Source organism: Pleurodeles waltl, chromosome 8, assembly GCF_031143425.1.
Source record: "Pleurodeles waltl isolate 20211129_DDA chromosome 8, aPleWal1.hap1.20221129, whole genome shotgun sequence".
NCBI lineage: Eukaryota > Metazoa > Chordata > Amphibia > Caudata > Salamandridae > Pleurodeles > Pleurodeles waltl.
This window is the reverse complement of record NC_090447.1, coordinates 537,767,658-537,788,924: the sequence shown is the minus strand read 5'-3', so window position 1 is coordinate 537,788,924 and position 21,267 is coordinate 537,767,658. Positions and strand designations below refer to the sequence as shown.

The 21,267-nt window shown below is 43.2% G+C and overlaps 1 protein-coding gene across 1 annotated transcript in view; it reads right to left on the bottom strand.

Moving 5' to 3' along the window:
- LOC138249537 (2-oxoglutarate receptor 1-like) overlaps window positions 1-21,267 on the bottom strand; it is a 189,373-nt gene that overhangs the window by 151,665 nt on the left and 16,441 nt on the right. The window contains exon 2 of the mRNA XM_069203487.1: window positions 7,632-8,651. Coding sequence (XP_069059588.1) covers window positions 7,632-8,651 — 1,020 coding nt within the window. The remainder of the gene's footprint in view (window positions 1-7,631; window positions 8,652-21,267) is intronic.

The following is a 21,267-nucleotide window of genomic DNA, read 5'->3' as shown; positions in this document are numbered from 1 at the left end:
CAGGGTCAACATTATTTATTTGTGCCTAAAAAGTAATGTTTAACCCTCATAACCATATCTTACATGATTTGCACCCGATATATTAATTATTTATGCATTCATTTACATATTATCCTACATGTAATATTGCATTTAAAATTCATAAACTAAATTAATCATATATTTAATTAACTTTAGTTAGTATATGTGCATCTTCAGGTTCTTGTGAGTAGGTGTAGATGGCATACCCCATCTGAAAGAACCCCTGCATTTCTGCGTGTGTGCATTCCATTTTATTCTGTTTCAGGCACAAGAGTCACTTTGTTCTCATTGAAAAACGTTGTTCTTTGCCATATCACGTTTTGAAGGTTCTAGGGTAGCAATTTGTTAATTTGGACAATGATTCCCGGTACTTGTAGGACAGGAGGAAAGAAAGTGAATACTTTGTGAAGATATCATGAAGGCAACGATGATCAAATAAGATGACGTATTATCAATAAGAAGTAGGTCCACACCAACTAGAGAGAGAGAGCGAGCACTGGTTTTTGATTGGTTCCTGCCCGGTGGGAACTTGAAAAGTGTATCACTTTAATGGAACCTGTCTTTTAACTGTGTGACGTTTGTGAGTTAGATCATTTGCCGTTGTCTACCTTTGCAGGCGGATGTCTTATCCATCCTCTTGGGACTAATACTCATTTTCCTGCTCATAAAGTTTCTCTTGAGAGTAAGCACATTCCATTTCTGCCAAATTGGAGCCTTCATCTGATTTTTCTTTCAATGCTATATTTGCTGATACCTGCTGCTTTCGAATTTCCCCGATCTACCCACAATCTCAGCTTAGCATTAGGGAGTTTCTTTTATGGAAACAAGACTTTGCTTTGCTTTACATATGGTGCCTTTAATAACACAACATTTACATTGCTAATTGAATTACTTGGATAATATGCATGTATCTGTTGCTAGGTTAAGGTACATTTTGATTTATGTCTAATTGAGTTCATTTAGATTTTAACTTTACTTATTTGCTAATAAACCTTTTTGGTTTGCAAATTTACTCTTCTCTTTCATTACTGTGGGGCAAAATATTCTTCACTGCCATTGCAATGTTACAGAATTTATGATTGGAGCCTCAGCTCCAGAAAACGGCCCATCCTAGTAAACATAGCAGATTTCCGAGTCTGCACCATTTTAGTGCAGTGCAAATACCATCCTTATTTTTCTCTGCTGGCACAGAAAGCGCCAGCCCTGCCAAAAAATGTCTGCAGTAGAAGCAGAAAATGAGAGTTCTTCCTTTCTATTCTGCTACAGGCGAATATTCACGAACATCTTTCATTTTACACGATCGAATCTTTGAATTTGTCATGTAATGAAACACAATGCAGGCGGCAGACACTTTAACTATAGTGAGTAAAGGGAACTTCATATTTGTAATGAAAAGGAGGAAGTGTATGTTGATATAGGGAACGGAACACTTACACAGCCAGTTATGTGATATTTATTGTCCCATTAATCAAATTACCCACGAGGGCCATACTTAGAAATAAAGGTGTGACCTCCACCAGGAAGAAGTTACGCCTTCACATAAGCAGAGGTCTTTTTCCTTATTGATAGACCTATGCAACCTTTAACACCATGACGTCTGTATGTAGGAATAAACGTGCAAATTACTGAAATGTACTAAAAAACGATTTATGCCTGTTTTCCAAACCCTAAGGGCCAGATGTAGCAACTTCCGCATTTGCGATTCGGAAATTGCGAGTCTGTGCGACTCGCAATTTCCGAATCGCAAATGCGGATGCAGAACGGTGCCTCAGACACCGTCTGCGACTCACTATGGGGTCGCAAAGACCCACCTCATAAATATTAATAAGGTGGGTCGCATTTTGCGACCCCATAGCGAGTCCCTGCACTCACAGGGATGGTGGCCTGCTGAAGTCAGCAGATCTCCATGTCTGTGACTGCTTTTTAAATAAAGCAGTTTTTTATTTTATTTTGCAGTCCGTTTTCCTTAAAGGAAAACGAGCTGCAAAATAAAAAAAATAACGAAACCATTTGTTTTTGTTTTTTCAGAGTAGGCGGTGGTCCATTGGACCACTGCCTGCTCTGAAAAAACCTTTTGGGCAACATTCACAAAGGGGAAGCGGTCCCCCGGGGACCCCTTCCCTTTTGGAATGAGTTACCACCAGTGTGACACTGGTGGTAACTGCGAATTGCTTTGCGACCGCATTCACGGTCACAAAGCAATTCTGCATTGCGATGCGAGTCGCAAATAGGAAGGGAACACCCCTTCCTATTTGCGGGTCGCATTCACAATTTGCGAGTCGGTACCGACTCGCAAATTGTGAATGTGCATCGCAAAATGCTTTTTGCATGGCGCAAACTGCGATTTTCGCAGTTTGCACCATGCAAACAGCTTTCTACATCTGGCCCTAAGTTCCATAATTCATGCATTGCGTGAATGTATGTTTAATACAACATTTCCTCTTTCTTTCAGTGCTGGTAAAAATAAGTTTCACAATGATAGGGGTGCTCTCACAACATTAATCAGCACACCTGATAAGCTCACCATTGAAGGCCCATCCCTGATGTAATTATCTACCCATCAATCTTCCCTAATATGTGAAAATAAACATTGTAAATGCGCAAACTTTACATGGTGCCAAACTGAGCTTTATTTCCTTTCTTTATATTCATCTTGTTAAACCTATCCTATAGTTTCAATGTACTACAAAAGAGGAGCACATTTTAGAATGCATGTTTTATTTTTTGACTTATAATAATACATCTTTTTGCAAAGAACTCATTTGAAATAATTGCACATTATGCTCATCAAAAACACGCATTTCTTAAATATCAACAGATATCTGAAGTCTCAATCAAATAAATAATACTAAGAAATGATTCTCAAATGCTCAATTCTTTTTGAAGTGTACTCAAATGATTCAATAAATCATATAACGTAAAACATATCCAATGAGTAACATGTGCAATATGGTCCAATATAGCCATTTCTGTGTTCACATGACATTAATATACCACTCAGCCTTTGTCCTTGTGGTTTCTAAATGTCACCAGAACCTCTCAATGCCAATATAGGCCCATAACACACAGTTATTCATATTACACACGTAGCTCATTGCATATTTTTTAATATTAAATTATTATTTTGGGGGTAATTACCCTGAGATAGATCTTTTCTTCAAATAGCAGCTAACATTGTGCACTGATTGTTATGAGTGTGTTTAGTTTGTGTATAGTTTGTGCATAGTTTGTTAATGAATCAATAGGCAGTGGTTGCGGCAACTTGATTTATGGGATTCTTTTGCTGCAGCATTTACTGTATAATTATGGATTTAGTGTATTTGCCACATAATTTGCCATATAATTTTGAAAAATTGCAGATTTCACCAACAATTCTGTTTACCATAAATGTTTGAAAATAATATTGCCAGCGAATGTGCCACATAATTTTGATTTTTTTCAGCACAATTTAGATACCTTGATGCATAATGTGGTCTACCATACCACATAATCCTAGAAGCCCTGACAATGTTTAAGTTCTACCAAGTGGTTTAGGGGCTGTGATTATGTTGTTCAAAACTGTATTTCATAGGCTACTGTGAAATACTTCCAATACTTAACAGCTCCCTGAGATATATGGGTTTTTTATAACTCTGCATTTTGTGTAATAAAAGCACCGGGGTATAGAATATATAGACATGTATACATGTAATATATGTCTGCATGTGTAAAAGGCTGTTCCACATGGAGCCTGCCCTGCAAAGAAGTGAGACTGCAGCACACTGCAAATGGTGTTCAAAACTGTCCATCTTTGAATGAGGCTTTAGTTTTTAACAGAACTCACAGGACATTCATAAATTCCTTAATACGAATGCCTGGCATACGTCTATATCCAGAATTATGCTTGCAATCAAGTCCTCCCCAATGAAAACAAATGATCAGTGAGAAAGATTCTGTCATATTAGTAGAATCTTGTCCAGATGCCTAAAGTTACTTTAAGTAAATGTGTCACTCAGCATTCTGACTGACTTGCCGGTTGATACTGCTGCCTATCCCAAAAGAGCAAGGGAATTGGAATAACTAACACCCAACCGTTGCAGTAATCAGTCTCTCAGAAATGAAACAAATTAGTTGGCATGGTGTGCAAACAATCAAGGATTGGGATGTGGCCCGAGTAATTACCAGTGACTGAGATTAATTCAAGTACTCCACTGATCGCTTTTTTGTACAGTTTAGTGTGTCAACCTAAGTGGAACTGTTATGCCCAGACGTGGGTCCTGTGCACAATGTGTCACAGGAACCAAATCTGGCTGAGGACGTTGAAGTATGGTGAAACCAGTCCTGGGTTGCCTGTATTCGGGTTCAGGGAGAACGTGGCTTGGCAGTTCGGGCTGGACTGTTTCCTCTGAGCAGGCTTAAGACTGATTTACCTGTAGCTGGGTCCAAAATGAGATGCCATGGTGTGCAAAATAACAATGGATTGGGATGCAGCGCAAGTAATTGCCAGTGACTGAGGTTATTTAAAGCACTCTATCTATCACTTTTTGTATGCTTTAGTGCTACTGGTACCTTGGCTGGGGGAGTGCAGCTCCAGGGTAGTTCAGGATGAAAGAATATCGCTCAGCCAGCCCAAAAGCTTCTCCTAATGAGCTAGCTCTCCAGGGTATGCCTTTTTTGCCCTACAAAGCAGTCCTGCCATGGACGTATGCTGTTCTTTAAACAGTGTTGTGTGCTTAATGCCTTTATTGTTAGAACTATATAATAATACAACATTGCAGTTTGTAGGTATAGGTTTTAGTAAAACATATGAGTGGCCGTTGAAGATAGTCTTACATTATAGTTCAGTTTTCCTATGTATCCATTGCCACCTTCTATGATTGCATTATTGGTATCAATATAGCCTTAAAACTTTTAACTCACTCACTGGAGCTCTGTTTTATATCACCTCTTTTTGTTTCATAACAAATGCTCCAGTATCAGGCTTGGCATTGCCCACCCCCAGAGTGTACCCTGAAGTTTTTCTCAGAAATGAGGAATCATCAGATGAGTTAGGAATACCGCCCCATAGGAATGTCGCACCCAGTTCCCCTGTAATTCGTAATGTCTCCCTGGAGTTTCCCCATGGCAGCTGAAGTGTCCAAGTGAGATGCACAGGATCCTATCAGTTACTGTGGATCTTGTAATTCTGCATTTGTGAGAAATGTTATGTAGGAATTCCAGGCAACCTTAATTACTAGTAATGTCTACAATCTAAGCGTAAAATTCCTGCACATATGAGTTAGATCCCTTGGAATGGAGAATACCTGTGTGGGCACAGATTTACTGGGCAAGTTCCAAATGGTTTTTGAGCAGGTTTCACATTTCTGCAAAGACTACTTTGACATGCGGGGGGAATGGGTATGAAGGATGGGGGCAGGTAGGGGAAAGCATTGAATGGCAGGGAGGAGCACCAATGACTTGACTGAGTGTTGGGGGTGCAAACAAATGGCCCAAGCTGCAATGTAACCTTTCCAAATGCAAATTTGATGGCTGATTTTTTCCAGCTGGTAAAATCTGGTTAGGCTTTTCCTCAACAGGCAAATCCCGCTGGTCAATTTATAACTGAGTAGAGCGGAATTCCACGTGGGAATCCTACTATTCTAAACTCGTAATCAGGGCCTTCATGTCAATGTTGACTAATATAGCAGAATATAGGATGACTGATAATGGCTCATTTCATACAAGGTAGTTTTATCATCTACTGCCCTTCCCCAATCAGAATAGTGTAGTTTATCACACTGATGCTGTGGTCCAGTATTAGCAGTGAAAACAGTGGCTCTAATCTTGGGATTCAGCACTTAATTGACCAAATTGCTTCACCTCCCTGTCCCTATATGATATTAACTATGTGTAATTTAATGAAGAAAGTGCATTGTAAAATGTGTATGACTGCATTTAATATATGTACCCCAGCCCTGGATGTAATGTGAATCTTAAAGTTGCTCATGAACAAATCTTAGTCAATTTGATTGCACACGAGCATCCTCAAGTTGTTCTGAGAATCATTAGGTTTTCTCCAGTTTAAAAATTGTGGATCATTTTGATTTTGGTAGATCAGGACCACTGACATAAATCGACCATAGTTTCTAAAATGTGTTTCTTGAAAACAAAAACCTATGTTGAGCCAAAGCAACCAACATGACACATGCTTGGAAAAATTTAGTGCAATCAATGGAGCTTCTGCACCAGTGGTTACATTAATGGCGCAACCATCATTAACTGCCTGGAAAGGATCTCTTAGTTTGGCGGGTTCCTCCTCCACCAGGGAAGCACAGTCCGAAGTCCTACCATAACCTGATGGGCTAGTAGAATGCCTGACAGGGTGCAAATGATCCCGTTGGTGAGGATGGTCATATATTTATAGTGTAGAACTAAAATGCACTTGGCATCAACTAACTTACTTAAGAGGAAATGTAGGGCATGATACATGTTAGACACTGCAAAGTGAGAAATTACTGGGCAGATCTTCACTCTCCCAGACAAAACACATAGGCCAAGATTTATGTCAAAGTGGTGCAGCGTGGTGCTGAACCAAAAATAGCATCGCCACGCCACATTTGAAACGCAGGGATGCACCATATTTACAGGAATGCAGCGCACCCCTGCGTTTCCCCCTGCACCGGCGCAGAATTAAGCTGCCTGTGCCAACGCAGGCATCCTTGCACCATAGTGCAAGGGTGTCTGCATTCAGGGGATAGATTGTTTATGGGCAAGAAGGTGTCCCTTCCTGTACGTAAACCATTTTTAATGGTGATTTGGCACTTCTATGTGGGCTGCAAAATGCAGCCCACATTGAAGTTCCAAAGCGTCATTTTGAAATGATTGTTTAAGTGCAGGAAGGGACACCTTCCGGCACATAAACAATCATGTATGACATTTTGTTTCTTCGATGTATGCTACAGAATACAGCACACATAGAAAAAGCAAGAAACGAGGAGGAATAAAAGCATTCCTCCTCGTTTCGCCATGCTAACTCCTCCCCTGGGATGAAGTTAGTTTTTGGTGCTACCACAGATTTACAATTTTTCGTAAATCTGGGGCAGCATCCAAAGAAATGGGTGTTGCTGTGGAAAGCCCACTGCAACACCCATTGCATGCTCCTTTGATGCAGAAAACTGCGTTGGAGGGGCCCATATTTACAAGGAGGCATAATGCCACAAACAGTGGATTTACACCTCCTTGTAAATATGAAGGATTGTTATAGCGGCACTGGAGCGTCACAAAAAGTGACACCCATGTGGCACTAGGGGCTCTTAAATATGCGCCATTGTGCCTTTATGATTTTGGTTGAAAACCTTATTTGTGGACCTGGACAGCTAAAGTCTTGCTAAATCAAGAAATATATTTGACCTTGACGGTTTGTGTGAAAGCACTTTAAATACACAATACTAACAATGAAACCATGCCACTCATAAAACGTAAAAAAATAAAAAAGGAATTTTTCCAGAAAAAGGTGTACCATAAATACAGGTTTCTAAAGTCAATTTGAACACATGTAACAATAGTTCGATTTAATCAAAATTAAAGTGATAACTAAGGTCCTCTCAGCCAAAATATAACTATGATGTATTGACTGCATCTGTATTACTCACTGTCTGCTCTACATAGGTAATTTGTTTACACCCGCACACAGACAGAATTGCCTGCTGGAAATTGTCTCCAACTGCAACATAAAGTAGTAAATTGCCAAATGTATTTAAAACTGCTATCGGTCTAGAGATTATGTAAGCAGAGTTAATGTAGTTTTTGAAGTCACAGCTCACTGGATGTACTTGTGTTTCGATACGAGCAATCCTGAGAATGTGGAAAGGCAGAAAGCACAAGTAGAACACAAAAAGGAGGATGGTCACTAGTCTGCGAGCCTTCATCTTGAATGCATCGTTGGTATAGGGTCCACAAGCCAAACTGCAAATGATCCTTGTGTAGCAAAAAGTCACAACAGCCAAGGGAAGGAAAAAGCTGAGTGCTGTCAAGAGCCAGTTATACCACTGGACTGTCTCCAGCCTGACAGAGCTTGCAAAGTCCAGACAGATGGCAAGCCCTTCCCTCTCTGTGGATTCGATCACAAGGACCATTGGAATCACAGCAACCAGGGCTACCACCCACACAACCGAACAAGCAACAACAGCCCACTTCTTTTTATGAATGTGCTGGTATCTCATGGGATGAACAATGGCGAAGTAGCGGAAAACGCTGAAGCAGGTGAGGAAGAGGATGCTGGCATAGAGGTTGAAGTTGAAGCTGAAGCGAATAAATTTGCACATGAAGTTTCCCAAGTTCCAGCTCATCTCATTGGCATAGTAGTTGATCAGGAATGGAAGGCTTGTCAAGTACAGGAGATCTGTGATGGCCAAGTTCAACATGATTATGAGGCTGCTTCTCCAAGGTCTCATCTTAAAAAGGTACACAACAATGGCAATAATGTTTCCTGGAAACGCTACTAGGAAGATGATCCCGTATAATGCAGGAAGGTAATACTTTGTTAGTAAGGCATCTGTATTGGAACAATTTTCAGCATCCTGGATGCTCATTTGCAGAGTGGTGAGGTTCTGCCAGCCTTTGGGCAACAGATTGCTGGCTATATCTTCAGGCAACTGGATGCTCGGCATCATCTGAAAATTTTAAAGTAACAATGTAAAGAAGGAAGTGGCACTGAGACAAGTACGGATCACAAAAATAAGTTGCAGAATCACATTATGGAAGCAGTCTTAATGACAGTTTGCCACCAATAACAAAACCACATTTAACCTTTCAATATGCCAATACTTATTCACAGATAAATAGTAACATGTTTTGAAAATTGAAAACACTAAGGCCCTGATTCTAAGCTGGAACCGCCAGAAGACCGTACTGCAGTCAAAAGACCGCGGCGGTCATTCTGGGTTTCCCACTGGGCTGGCGGGCGACCGCCGAAAGTCCGCCCGCCAGCCCAGCGGGAAACACCCTTCCCACGAGGAAGCCGGCTCAGAATGGAGCCGGCGGAGTGGGAAGGTGCGACGGGTGCAGTTGCACCCGTCGCGAATTTCAGGGTCTGCAAAGCAGACACTGAAATTCTTTGAGGGGCACTCTTACGGGGGCCCCTGCAGTGCCCATGCCATTGGCATGGGCACTGCAGGGGCCCCCAGGGGCCCCACAACACCCCATACCGCCATCCTGTTCCTGGCGGGCGAACCGCCAGGAACAGGATGGCGGTATGGGGTGTCAGAATACCCATGGTGCCGCAGCAAGCTGCGCCGCCATGGCGGATTCCCATGGGCAGCGGAAAGTCGGCTGTACACTGCCGGCTTTCCGCTTCTGCCCGCGGCTGTACCGCCGCGCTCAGAATGCCCGGCGGAGCACCGCCAGCCTGTTGGCGGTGCTACCGCCAACCTCCGCCCTGGCGGTATTTACCGCCAGGGTCAGAATGACCCCCTAAGACTTTTTAGTGAAATAAATGGATCAACCTATAGACCTTGAAAGGGTATCTTTGGGGCTGGAGCACTTCAAAGGAAGAACATCTATTGATGTATGTCTGAATAAAGTACTGGACCACTAAACCTATACACTATTTCTTTGCATTATATTGTAATGTATTTTGCATTACTATATTGCCCAACTACCTTGAGTGGTCCAGAAGTGCTCTGCTGTTCCTGATCCTTGTCCACCTTGCCACAGCCTATACTATGTGGGTGGTTAGTACATTATACGCTTTTATTGTTGCTTATGTGGGGTACTGTTGGGTGTTGTGCTTGAAGGCCAGGGGGTGCTCCTGTAACATTACTGCAGACTTGAAGCTGTTCATTGACATTTCAGTGACATTGAAGATTGTAAGGTTAATACGTTAGTACTTGTTATAGAAAATATACCTCCACCTTGTGGCTTTGGAATTATTCATTTTTGTATGGCATCAATTAGCACTTTGTTAGTGGTTTACAGGTGTAGCAGTTTTTATGATCTTCCCCTGTAGGCAAGGCATTAGTTCCTCTAATTGGAAGCTGTAATTCATACAGGAGGGGAACAGACAGGTCCTTCTTGCTCTTCAGAACGTCAGGAGAGTAGAAAGCTCTTGTGTTTGGTTTATAGGGGGTTCTAGAGTTTGGTGGCTTGTACTGAAAGGAAGCTTATCACCTTAGTATAGCTTGCAGAAGTGCCACTCCTTAGCTGATGTTTCTCTTAAAATTGAATGTTTGAAGATTTTGTTTCAGGAAATGTTTGCTTTCACCACAAACCAAGTGTGCAATGTAAAGGGCCTGGAAGGAATTCCGTGTGGCAAAGGGATGCCTGTGAAGGTTTAAAAGGCCACAGTTATGTGATCCCAAGTTTCAAGATGAAGTAGACATCTGACATCTGTGTTTTGGATGCACGGTAACAGCTTCTGCAGTTACACCACATCCAGCAGATGTAGCAGAATATTTAGAATATGTATATCCTTAACAGTTAGCATCAAACAAATGATTAGAAAGAGTCTACAGCAATAAATGTACATGTGAGTAAATCTACACATGTACATTAACTCTTATATTGTGTAGTAAATGTACTACTTTTGGTTAGTCATGATTTACAAGTGTAAATATACTACAGAGTGTAGACTTTCATGCCTCCACCCCCTGAGTTCAGGAGGTGAGGCCTAATCTACAAGTGTAAAATTACTGCTAGTAGCATGTCACACAGGTGGATATCTCCACAATCAGAGAAGAGATCTCCCAAGGTAAAGAATGGGGAAATTATATAAAGTTTATTAAGGTTAGAAAAAAATACAAATATTTTAGTGTTGTATATTAATGTACAAGAATTCAATATATTTATTTTAAATGTAGAACAAAACAAAAATGCCCCAGCACTGTTAACTTAATCATGAAATAAGTATTTAATTAATTTAAATATATTTAATTAAATTAAAATTACTTTTTTAAGATGTATTAAACAAAATCCACCTTAAGTAAAATGTGTACATTGTAGGAAAATACCATCTTTCTTGGCATGTTACCGCTAATTTCTGCCTGTTTGTCAGTGTGTCTTGCCTGTCTCACTGGGATCCTGCCAGCAAGGACCCCAGTGCTCATAGTATGTGGCTATGTGTGTTGTCAGTATGCTTGACTGTGTTACTGAAGTTCTGCTAACTAGAACCCCAGTGCTTATGCTCTCTCTACTTACTAAATTTGTCACTATAGTTTAGTGACTGTATATTCCAATTCTGATTGGCACACTGGACCCCTTTTATAAGTCCCTAGTATATGGTACCGAGGTACCCAGGGCGTTGGGGTTCCAGGAGATCCTTGTGGGTTGCAGCATTTCTTTTGCCACCCATAAGGAGCTCATACAATCTTTTCATCAGGACTTCCTGTGCAGCCTGAGTGAAATAGTGCACACACTACTTCACAGCCATTTTTCACTGCACCAGGCAACTTATAGGTCACCTATTTGTCTAACCTTCATTTACTGAAGGCTAGGTGCAAAGTTACTGTGGGTGAGGGCACCCTTGCACTAGCAAAGGTGCTCCCACGTTGTCCAGGCTCAAATTCCCAGACTTCGTGAGTGCAGGGACACCATTATAAGTGTGCACTAAATATCTGTCAATACATATATGTAGCTTCATAATGGTAACTCCAAATATGGCCATGTGAGGTGTCTAAGATCATCAAATTCACCCCCAATCCAAATTTGGTATTAGGGGGACAATCCCATGCAACCTGGGGGCTCCACCATGGACCCCCAGTACTGCCAAACCAACTCTCTGAGGTTTCCACTGCTGCCAACTCACAGACAGGTTTCTGCCCTCCTGGGGGTTGAGCAGCTCAATCCCATGAAGGCAGAACAATGCATGTCCTTTAGGAGAGGGGTGTTACACTCTCTCCCATTAGAAATAGGTGTTACAGGCATGGAAGGGGCCCTCCTCGCATAATCCAGTCTACACTGGTTATGGGACTCCCAGTCCCTGCTCTGGCGAGAAACTGGACAAAGGAAAGGGGAGTGGCCACTCCCCTGTCCATCACCACCCCAGGAGTGGTTCCGAGAGCTCGTCCAGTGTGTCCCTGATGTTAGCCATCTTGGATGTCAATGTGTGGGGACCCTCTGGAGACCTCTGAGTGGCCAGTGCCAGCAGGTGACGTCAGAGACCCCTCCTAATAGGTGCATACCTTGGTAGGTAGCCAATCCCCCTCTCAGGGCTATATAGGGTCTCTCCTCTGGGTGTTTTCTCAGATTCAGTTTGCAAGATTCCTCCAGGACTCCTCTGCATCCTCTGCTTCAGCTTCTGACCGTCAGATCAACTGCAGAATGCTCCAGGAACCGCTGTAACTGCAACAAAGTATCCAGGAAGACTCCTGTGACCTGCAACTTCAGCTCCAGCCAGCCATTGCAACAGTTTCCAAGGTGTGCACACTCTGAGGACTGCCTGTCTTCACCCTGCACAAGAAGAACCGAAGGAATCTCCCGTGGAGTGACAGAGTCACTTCCCTGCTTCAGCAGGCACCTCTCTGCGCAGACAACCGGTACTCTGGGACTCCTCTCCTGTCGACGAGGGTGATTACTGGAACACAGGCGATGGACCAAATTAATCCAGACTGGCCAAAGGTCCAGCTGTCCAAATTTGGTGGAGGTAAGAGCTTGCCTCCCCGTACTGCAACAGTAGCCATGTGCACCACGTCTTCTGCAGCTTCTTGGGCTTCTATACAATTCTTCCAAAAGTTATTTGTCCACAGCGTAGCCCAGGTCCCCAGCACTCCATCCTGCGATGCACAGCTCCCTGAGTTGTTCTCCGGTGGTATGGGATCCTCCAGTGAAGTGCTGCGATGACCACACTTTGCATCTCCTTTGTCCCAATGTTCTGAGACTCCTGTGGGTGCTGCCTGGTCTTCTGATGGCTCTCTGAAGTGCTGAGAGTCCCCTCTGTCTCCTCAGTCCAAGTTGAGACCCCAATGTCCCTCCTGGGTCCAGGCACCTCCTCTTCGATGCAAACCACGTACTTGCTTGAACCAAAGCTTGTTGGTGGAATCCAGTGACGCAAATAGCCTGCATCCAACAACTCAACGTGGGACGTCTCTTGCACCAAGCAGGAACCCGCAGCTATCTTCTTTGGTGCATTTCTGTACATTTCTTTCAGTTGGAGAATCCACTTTTGCACCTTCGTCCAGGTTGGTAGGGCTCCTGTTCTTCCTGGACTCTTCTTCGACTTCTGGACTTGGTCTCCTTCTCCACAGGTCTTCAGATCCAGGAATCCACTGGTTGTTGCTTTCAGTCTTGCTTGGTTCTTGTATAATTCTTCATCACGACTTGTAGTGTGTTCTGAGGACACTTGCTGTACTTTACTCCTGCTTTCCTGGGCTGGGATACTTTACTTACCTTTGGTGTTTTCCTACACTCCCAGCGCCCCTCTACACACTACACTTACCTAGGGGAGAATTCGACATTCACATTCCACTATTTTAGTATATGGTTTGTGTTGCCCCTAGGCCCATTGTAATATATTGTATTTTCTACTTATTGCACTATTCTATGACTGTTTACTTACCAGATTTTGGTTACTAGTGTATATATTGTGTGTAATACTTAGCCCCAGAAGGAGTATTGCCTCTAAGATATTTTTGGCCTTGTGTCACTAAAATAAAGTATCTTTATTTTTGGTAACACTGAGTATTGTCTTTTATTGTGTATAGGTACTATGTAACTATAGTGGTATTGCAGGAGCTCTGCATGTCTCCTAGTTCAGCCTTGGCTGCTCTGCTACAGCGACCCCTATACAGGCTAAGATGCTAGAACACTGCCTACATTTCACTAATAAGGGATAACTGGACCTGGTATAAGGTGTAAGTACCTTAGGTACCCACTACAAACCAGGCCAGCCTCCTACACACATTTTCTCATATTTATTATAACATACTTAAAGTTATGTAAAGGTTGAATTTAAATTAATTTATTTTAAAATAAAGTTACATTTATTTCTATCTTAAAAATATTTATTTTTATCTATGCATACTGTTGTTAAGATTCCATTTAATAAAAATAATATATACATATATATATATATATATATATATATATATATATATATATACATATATATATATATATATATATATACATGTATATATATATATATATGTATGTATATATATATATATATATATATATATATATATATAATTGAAATACATGAATTTACTTTAACATTATTTCTTATAGGGCTATTTTTTATATCCCTATGTCCATTATTTTCTATGGGAGAATGTTGCAGTACATGTGAGTATGTGAGTTGCCATGGGGGGTGGTGAACTTACTCAAGGTTTTAGGTGGAGTACATTTACAACAGCTTTAGGCCTTTTCTGGGTGATGTAACCTTACTTAGAAGTGCAGCTTGTGAATAGGAATGGGCTTACTCTTGTGGGTGGATGCATGTCCCTCCATAAACCCCTCCATATCCCTCTTTTAATTCCTCCCTAAATGACTTCCATTTAGTCATAAGTATTCCTCATCTTCCACCCACTGCCCCTGCCCTGTCCCTCCTGCGTTTACTGCTATAACTTATGCGTTCATATGGGAGACTCTGCTCTCAGTTCAGAGATCCCTGCACAGAAAGGATAAGAGAGGCAGAGGAATGGACCTCTGCATGTAGGTTTGTGAAATGCATTTTGTAGTATGTGAGTAGTACTATTGTAGTTTGTGAATCTGCCCCTAAATGTCTTCAAATCAAGCTATAAGTGAACATCTAAGATACCAGGATATGAAGGAACATGTACTTAAAATGAACTTTGAACTGGCCCTGTTAAAATCCAACGGTTTAAACCCACTTCTCAAACCAAAAACACCTTACGTCTGTACAAGTGCAACTGAGGCCTGATTACTGAGGGCACAAGTTTGGACTTCAATGTAAAAAGAGCTGTTACGCTACTGGTGGGTGACAGTACATTCACAGCGCATGGTTTCTCATCAGCAGGTCTGAGTTATAGGATTCGATATGTATGGCCAGAAGACAAATGACTAGATTGAGTGCTAAATGGGTTAAATGACATGCACATTGTCTAGCATGTAGTAATTGACTAGAGGTTGTGGATACAAGAGGTGGCTCCTTCGAATTGGCGAACAAACGTCGAGCCCCTGGCTAAGCCAGGAGCTGAAAAATAAAACAATGTATCATTATTATGTTATTTTTCAGCTCCTGGCTCAGCCAGCGGAATGTAAAGGGACGGGTGGGGCTGGGCCACAGGAGGGGGGAGTGGAGTCTGTGCACTTCTAAGAGCACATGTGTGTTTGGCCAGGCGCCTTAGGCCGACCAAAAAAACATGCGCACTTAGGTTTCTCCAACCCTGCTGTGCTACACAGCTGGGTTGGAGAAACTGCACAGGCTCCAGTGCACTGTCTAAGTGACATAACAAGCTGCTCAGACCAATCCTAACACTGCTCTCATGCTATGTTTAGCATGAGAGCAGTGTCAGGCTTGCTGGGGAGCCTGTGCTGGTGTCCCAGTGAATGCTGGGACACCAGAAAAAGAGCGAGGCAGTGACGGGAACTGGTAAAACTTTTTTTATTATTTTTTATTCCCACCCCTGTCCGCTCCTCCCCTCGAGATTCGCGGTGGCCACCACTGGTGGGTACTATATGACAGACATGACAGCCATCTACATTTATAAAATTCTAAGGGGATTGCGTCTGTTTCGACAGCTTTTCCAGTGGGAAGTCCCTGAATTGCATCCTCAACTTCATCCATCCTGATTCTATTCCCTAGCACCTCCTGTTCCTCTTTTGAGAGCTTGCCGATCTTTATAGTGCTTAAAAACCTATACTTTGCTTGCTCATCTATGGGAGGGGCAAGCTTATATTAATCGGCATGATAACTGAGGAAAACCTCCCTGATACCTTCTGGGTCTGAAATAATCTGTCCCTGTCGGTCTTTAATTTCTCTAATAACCCCATCGGCCGCCTTATGGCATGCCTGCACCGCCAACAGGCGGCCCGTCTTCTCGATGTATTCATAACTTTCGGAGCGCTATGAAAGGTATTTTTCCGCCACTTTTTTTGCTGAAATCTCATTAATTGCTGCTTTAGCTACAGCAATCCTCTCTAAGGCAGTTTTCGTATCTCTACCCCCCTCAATAAGCAAAATCAGATGGCTTTCTGCCTCTTTGAGTTTTAGATATGCCCATTTAATCAAGGTTTGGGTATACTTCTGCCTTCTAAGGCTGTAACTCAGGGTTTCTCCTCGTATCTCTGCATTTAAAGTATCCCACACAATCTCCACCGGAGCAGTCCCCCTATTAATTTCAAGAAAGTCCTTCTTCCATATATTCATATGATGATAATATTCTGGATCAATAAGGATCCGTCTCTCAAAGTTCCACCCTCTCCTGTTATCTTTAAAGCCCTCCATATTTACTTCTAGCATAGCGGATTATGGTCTGACATAAACAGTGGATATATTTTCATACCTGCCCCTATTAACCATTCAGGGGAAATAAAGAAATAGTCTAATCAGGCCAGTTTTGCATGAGGAGCTCAGTAATACGCATATCCAGGGTCTGGTTCACAATGTTTTAACCAAGCATCCACCAACCCTAGTTCTTTTTGCAGACTACAGAGAGATTTATATACTCATGGTTTACATCCGTAATATCTACTGGGGGTGGTACCTACCATATCTATTAAACCATCCCAAAGGCCATTAAAGTTCAAATCTCCAAATAATATATAGGGGGGGCGCTCCGCTTCTTCCACTGATATAAACTCTAACATCATGGGATCATCCACCACAGCACCATATAGGGAACAAAGGGTGAAACAACCTTTGCTGTGATGTCCCTCAACCACCACCCATCATCCATTTTTATCTGCAATCCATTTTGTAAACTTAATTTTACTACTGCCGGCTAATAATGCAACCCCCTTAGTCTTAACATTTTGTTCAGTACAGATTACTACCTTCATTCCTAAAGAGTCCAAAATAGATCTATTACAATAATCTATATTCATCTCTTGCAGGCAGTATATGTCTGCCCGTAGTGTTTTCAAATCTTCTGCAGTCTTTTGCCTTTTCCGGGGACTATTTAGCCCACATGTATTTATAGATGCAATTCGCAATCTAGCCATTTACCCCTTGGTTCTCATCTATTACCCTTAGGCACATACAGTTGTCAGCAATTATACCCATTTTATCATTTCTGGCTGCCATCCTTATATACCAAATATCGTGCTTCCACATTCTTTGTCTCTTATTCCTCCCTATTTAAACCTTCACACTCTCCTCCCCTCCTTTCAGCACTACAACCATGATCTTCCAATCCTCCTTTTCTTTTTCTTTTTTTATGCCTCCCCCTTTCCCCCGTTCCCATCCTCCCTCCCTGTTCACCTGTCCCACTCCTCCCCCTTCCTTTCCCCCCAACTTCCCATAACCACCCTCCCCTCCCCCACCCCCCAACCATATGAGCAAGCAGACCACCGCTGATCTGAATGATGGTATCCCTGAGTGGCGACCACAGATCCACCCCGAGCAAACGTGCTTCCACCATGTGTGTTTATCCCCAACCTCATTGCAAATTAGAATTCTTTTTGTCTCTATTCAGTTTTCTGCGAGTTCTGTAATTTCAGTTCCATCAGGTATACCTTTGCCTGAATCTCAGACGTAAAGACACCTAGGAGAATCCAGGATGGGGTGACTTATGTTACCCAGAATCCTTTGCAAACCTCAAAATGTGGCCAAAAAAACACTTTTCCCTCACATTTCGGTGACAGAAAGTTCTGGAATCTGAGAGGAGCCACAAATTTCCTTCCACCCAGCGTTCCCCCAAGTCTCCGATAAAAATGGTACCTCACTTGTGTAGGTAGGTCTAGTGCCCGCAAAACAAAATGCCCCAAAACACTATGGGGGTCATTCTGACCCTGGCGGTCATTGACCGCCAGGGTCAACGACCGCGAGAGCACCGCCAACAGGCTGGCGGTGCTCTCAAGGGCATTCTGACCGCGGCGGTTTGGCCGCGGTCAGAAAGGGAAAACCGGCGGTCTCCCGCCGGTTTTCCGCTGCCCTTAGGAATCCTCCATGGCGGCGCAGTTTGCTGCCATGGGGATTTCGACACCCCATACCGCCATCCTGTTCCTGGCGGTTCGGCCGCCAGGAACAGGATGGCGGTATGGGGTGTCGTGGGGCCCCTGGGGGCCCCACAAAGAATTAATGCAGACACTGAAATTCGCGATGGGTGCAACTGCACCCGTCGCACCCTTCCCACTCCGCCAGCTCCATTCGGAGCCGGCTTCCTCGTGGGAAGGGGTTTCCCGCTGGGCTGGCGGGCGGCCTTCTGGCGGTCGCCCGCCAGCCCAGCGGGAAACACAGAATCACCGCAGCGGTCTTCGGACCGCGGAGCGGTGTTCTGGAGGGGGAACTCTGGCGGGCGGCCTCCGCCGCCCGCCAGAGTTAGAATGACCCCCTATGTGGACACATCAAAATTATCAAATACTAAACTACCTGTTTTTGCGGGGGGACCCTGCGTTTTTGGTCCTGGGCTCAGCAGCCATATAGGGAAACCTACCAAACCCAAACATTTCGGAAAAGTAGACACCTGAGGGAATCCAGGGAGGTGTGACTTGCCTGATCCCCCAAAGTTTTCTTACCAAGAATCCTCAGCAAACCTCAAATTTAGCTAAAAAATCAAATTTTTCCCACATTTCTGTGTGGGATCTGCCCTCCCGGGGGCAGATCGGCCTAATAGAAATAGGTCGATCTGCCCCTAAGGGGAACAGAAATGGCCTAAAATAAATTTGTCCCCTAGGGGAGCGATCCTTGCCTAAGGGGTCGATACCCTTGCGTGAAATTGCAGCAAAAAAAAAATCCCCTGTGTGTAGTGCCCTTGGGGGCAGATTGGCCTAATAAAAATAGGCTGATCTGCCCCCAAGGGAGACAAAACTGGCCTAGAGTTCATTTTGCCACCAGGGGAGCGACCCTTGCGTAAGGGGCCGCTCCCCACATATAAATATAAAAACACAAATAAAAAAAATCCCTGGTGTCTAGGGGTTTCGGCCAAATCATAATAGGCCTATCTGCCCCCAACGGGGGCAGTAAATGCCTAAAAATACTTTGCCCCCTGCAGAGCGGCCCTTGCCCAAGTGGCCACTCCGCTTATGTATAAATATATTTTAAAAAATCCCTTATGTCTAGTGGCATTTCTCCCCCCATGGGGGTAGATTGGCCTGATAAAAATTGGCCGATGTTCCCCCAAGTGAGGCAGAAATGGCCTAAAAACAATTTGCCCCCTTGCCTAATGGGTCACTTCCCACATATAAAAAAATATATAAACAAAAAAATATATCCCTGGTGTCTAGGGGTTTCTGCCCTCCCGGGAGCCGATCGGCCTAACTAGATTAGGCCGATCTGCCCCGGGGGGCAGAAAACGCCTAAAAATAATTTGCCCCCTCTGGGGAGCGGCCCTTGCCCAAGGGGCCGCTCCCCTTATGACATAAACAAACAAAAAAATTCCCTGGTGTCTAGTGGTATTTCTGCTGCCCGATTGTATCGCGGTCGGGCAGCAGAAATGCAGAGAGAAACATGAAAGAAGAGGAAAGGCCTTTCCTCTCCTTTCGTGCCTCTCTCGTCCCCTCCACGTGATCAGAGGAGAAATGCTTTTGTATTTCTCCTCCAATCCGCGCTGGAAGCTGAGGGTTAGGCCTCTGATGAGGTCAGAGCGCGGTCGCGCGCTGATGTTATTAGACGCCACTGGAGGTCAGGGGGGGCTGGGGTGGAGGGAAGCGATTCCCCTTCCATTCCTGCCTAGTGAAGGGGGGTGCTTGGCCATCGGGGGAGCACTAGCACTAGCCCCGGGGGCCCATAGCAGGATGAGCTTGTCTCGTCCTTGGGACCGGGCAACCATTGTCGAGGGCGAGACCAGCTTGTCCTGGGCACACAAGGGGTTAAATAAAAAAACAGGGAAAGCCATAGAAATTGATCTACAGTCAGGCAGCTAGCAAAGACATGAACAAGAGACTACAACAACTGCGCACCACCAAAATTTGGGACACCATTTTTGCTCTTCCAATCTTTGTAAAAATATAGCATTACTGGGACTTTCAGATTTCAATGCCAGGCAGTTTTGTATGAGCAGTCGGTAGCCACATTAATATTGACCAAAGAAAGATATCTAAATAGTTAGGTAGTTAGTTCTTAAAGCTGGCTTACTTGTTCCATTTAAATTATTGCGGAAAATGTCCATGCCCTCAGGAAAATTACAGGTAGGAGAACAATGACAATATAAAGAGGGGACTAATGAAGTAGTCTAATAAGATGCATTGACTCTCCAGCTGTAGTAGTTATGGTGTGGAAACTAGAAAAAAGGGTAGCAACGGACTCACAAAAAACGGATACAGATTACAGTTGTGTGAAATTTGTGTAATTTGGTTTTGTGTTATTATTTACAATTTAAGGAAAATTATGTGAAATTACATATTATTACATATAATGCACATCTGGCATTTAGCAATAGATTTTAGCACAAAAGGTGTTCTGGTGTCAATTTGTGATGCAAGAACCCATTTCGGGCAAGATGTATCATCACGGCCCTTTGCGATTCGGAAATCGCTATTTCAGACTCTCAAAGTGCCATGTATCACATTTGCGATTCGGTAATAGCGATTTCTTAAAAAACGCAAATGCTATTACCGAATCGCAAATTGCGATACCGGCCCCATTCGCAGCCATGGGCTTGTTGGCCCATATCTGCAAAATTTTTGCATTTCCAAAACTGCGATTTCTGAATTAGAAATCGCAATTTTGGAAATGCATAAGCCCAGGGTGCAGGGGGGCTAAGGCCCCCTCTGCTGCACCCCAAAAAAAAAATTGTGAACATGTAAGGTGCACACATGCCAAAAGGGCATGTGTGCTTTACATCTACAATTTAAAAATGCATTTTTAAATTTTGCACATGGTTACCACCAAGTTCAACTTGGTGGTAATTAGCGATTCCTATATGCCAAAATCGCATTTAGGAATAGCTTCATACATGTGCTAAGAAATCGCAAATAAGGAATCCTTATTTGCGATTTCTAATTTAGAGAGTCGCAATTTGCGACTCTCCAAACAGGGTCGCAATATGAAGGAATCGCAATTCCTTAAAATTGCGTTCAGAATGTATTTCATACATTCTGAACTGGCATTTTGCATTCGCAAACGGGCATTCGCACCGTTTGCGAATGCAAAATGCTTTCATACATCTGGTCCTTTGTGCTGAAAAAAAGTGAAAAAGAACAAAAGCACTGATCCCATGCATTTGCTGTAAA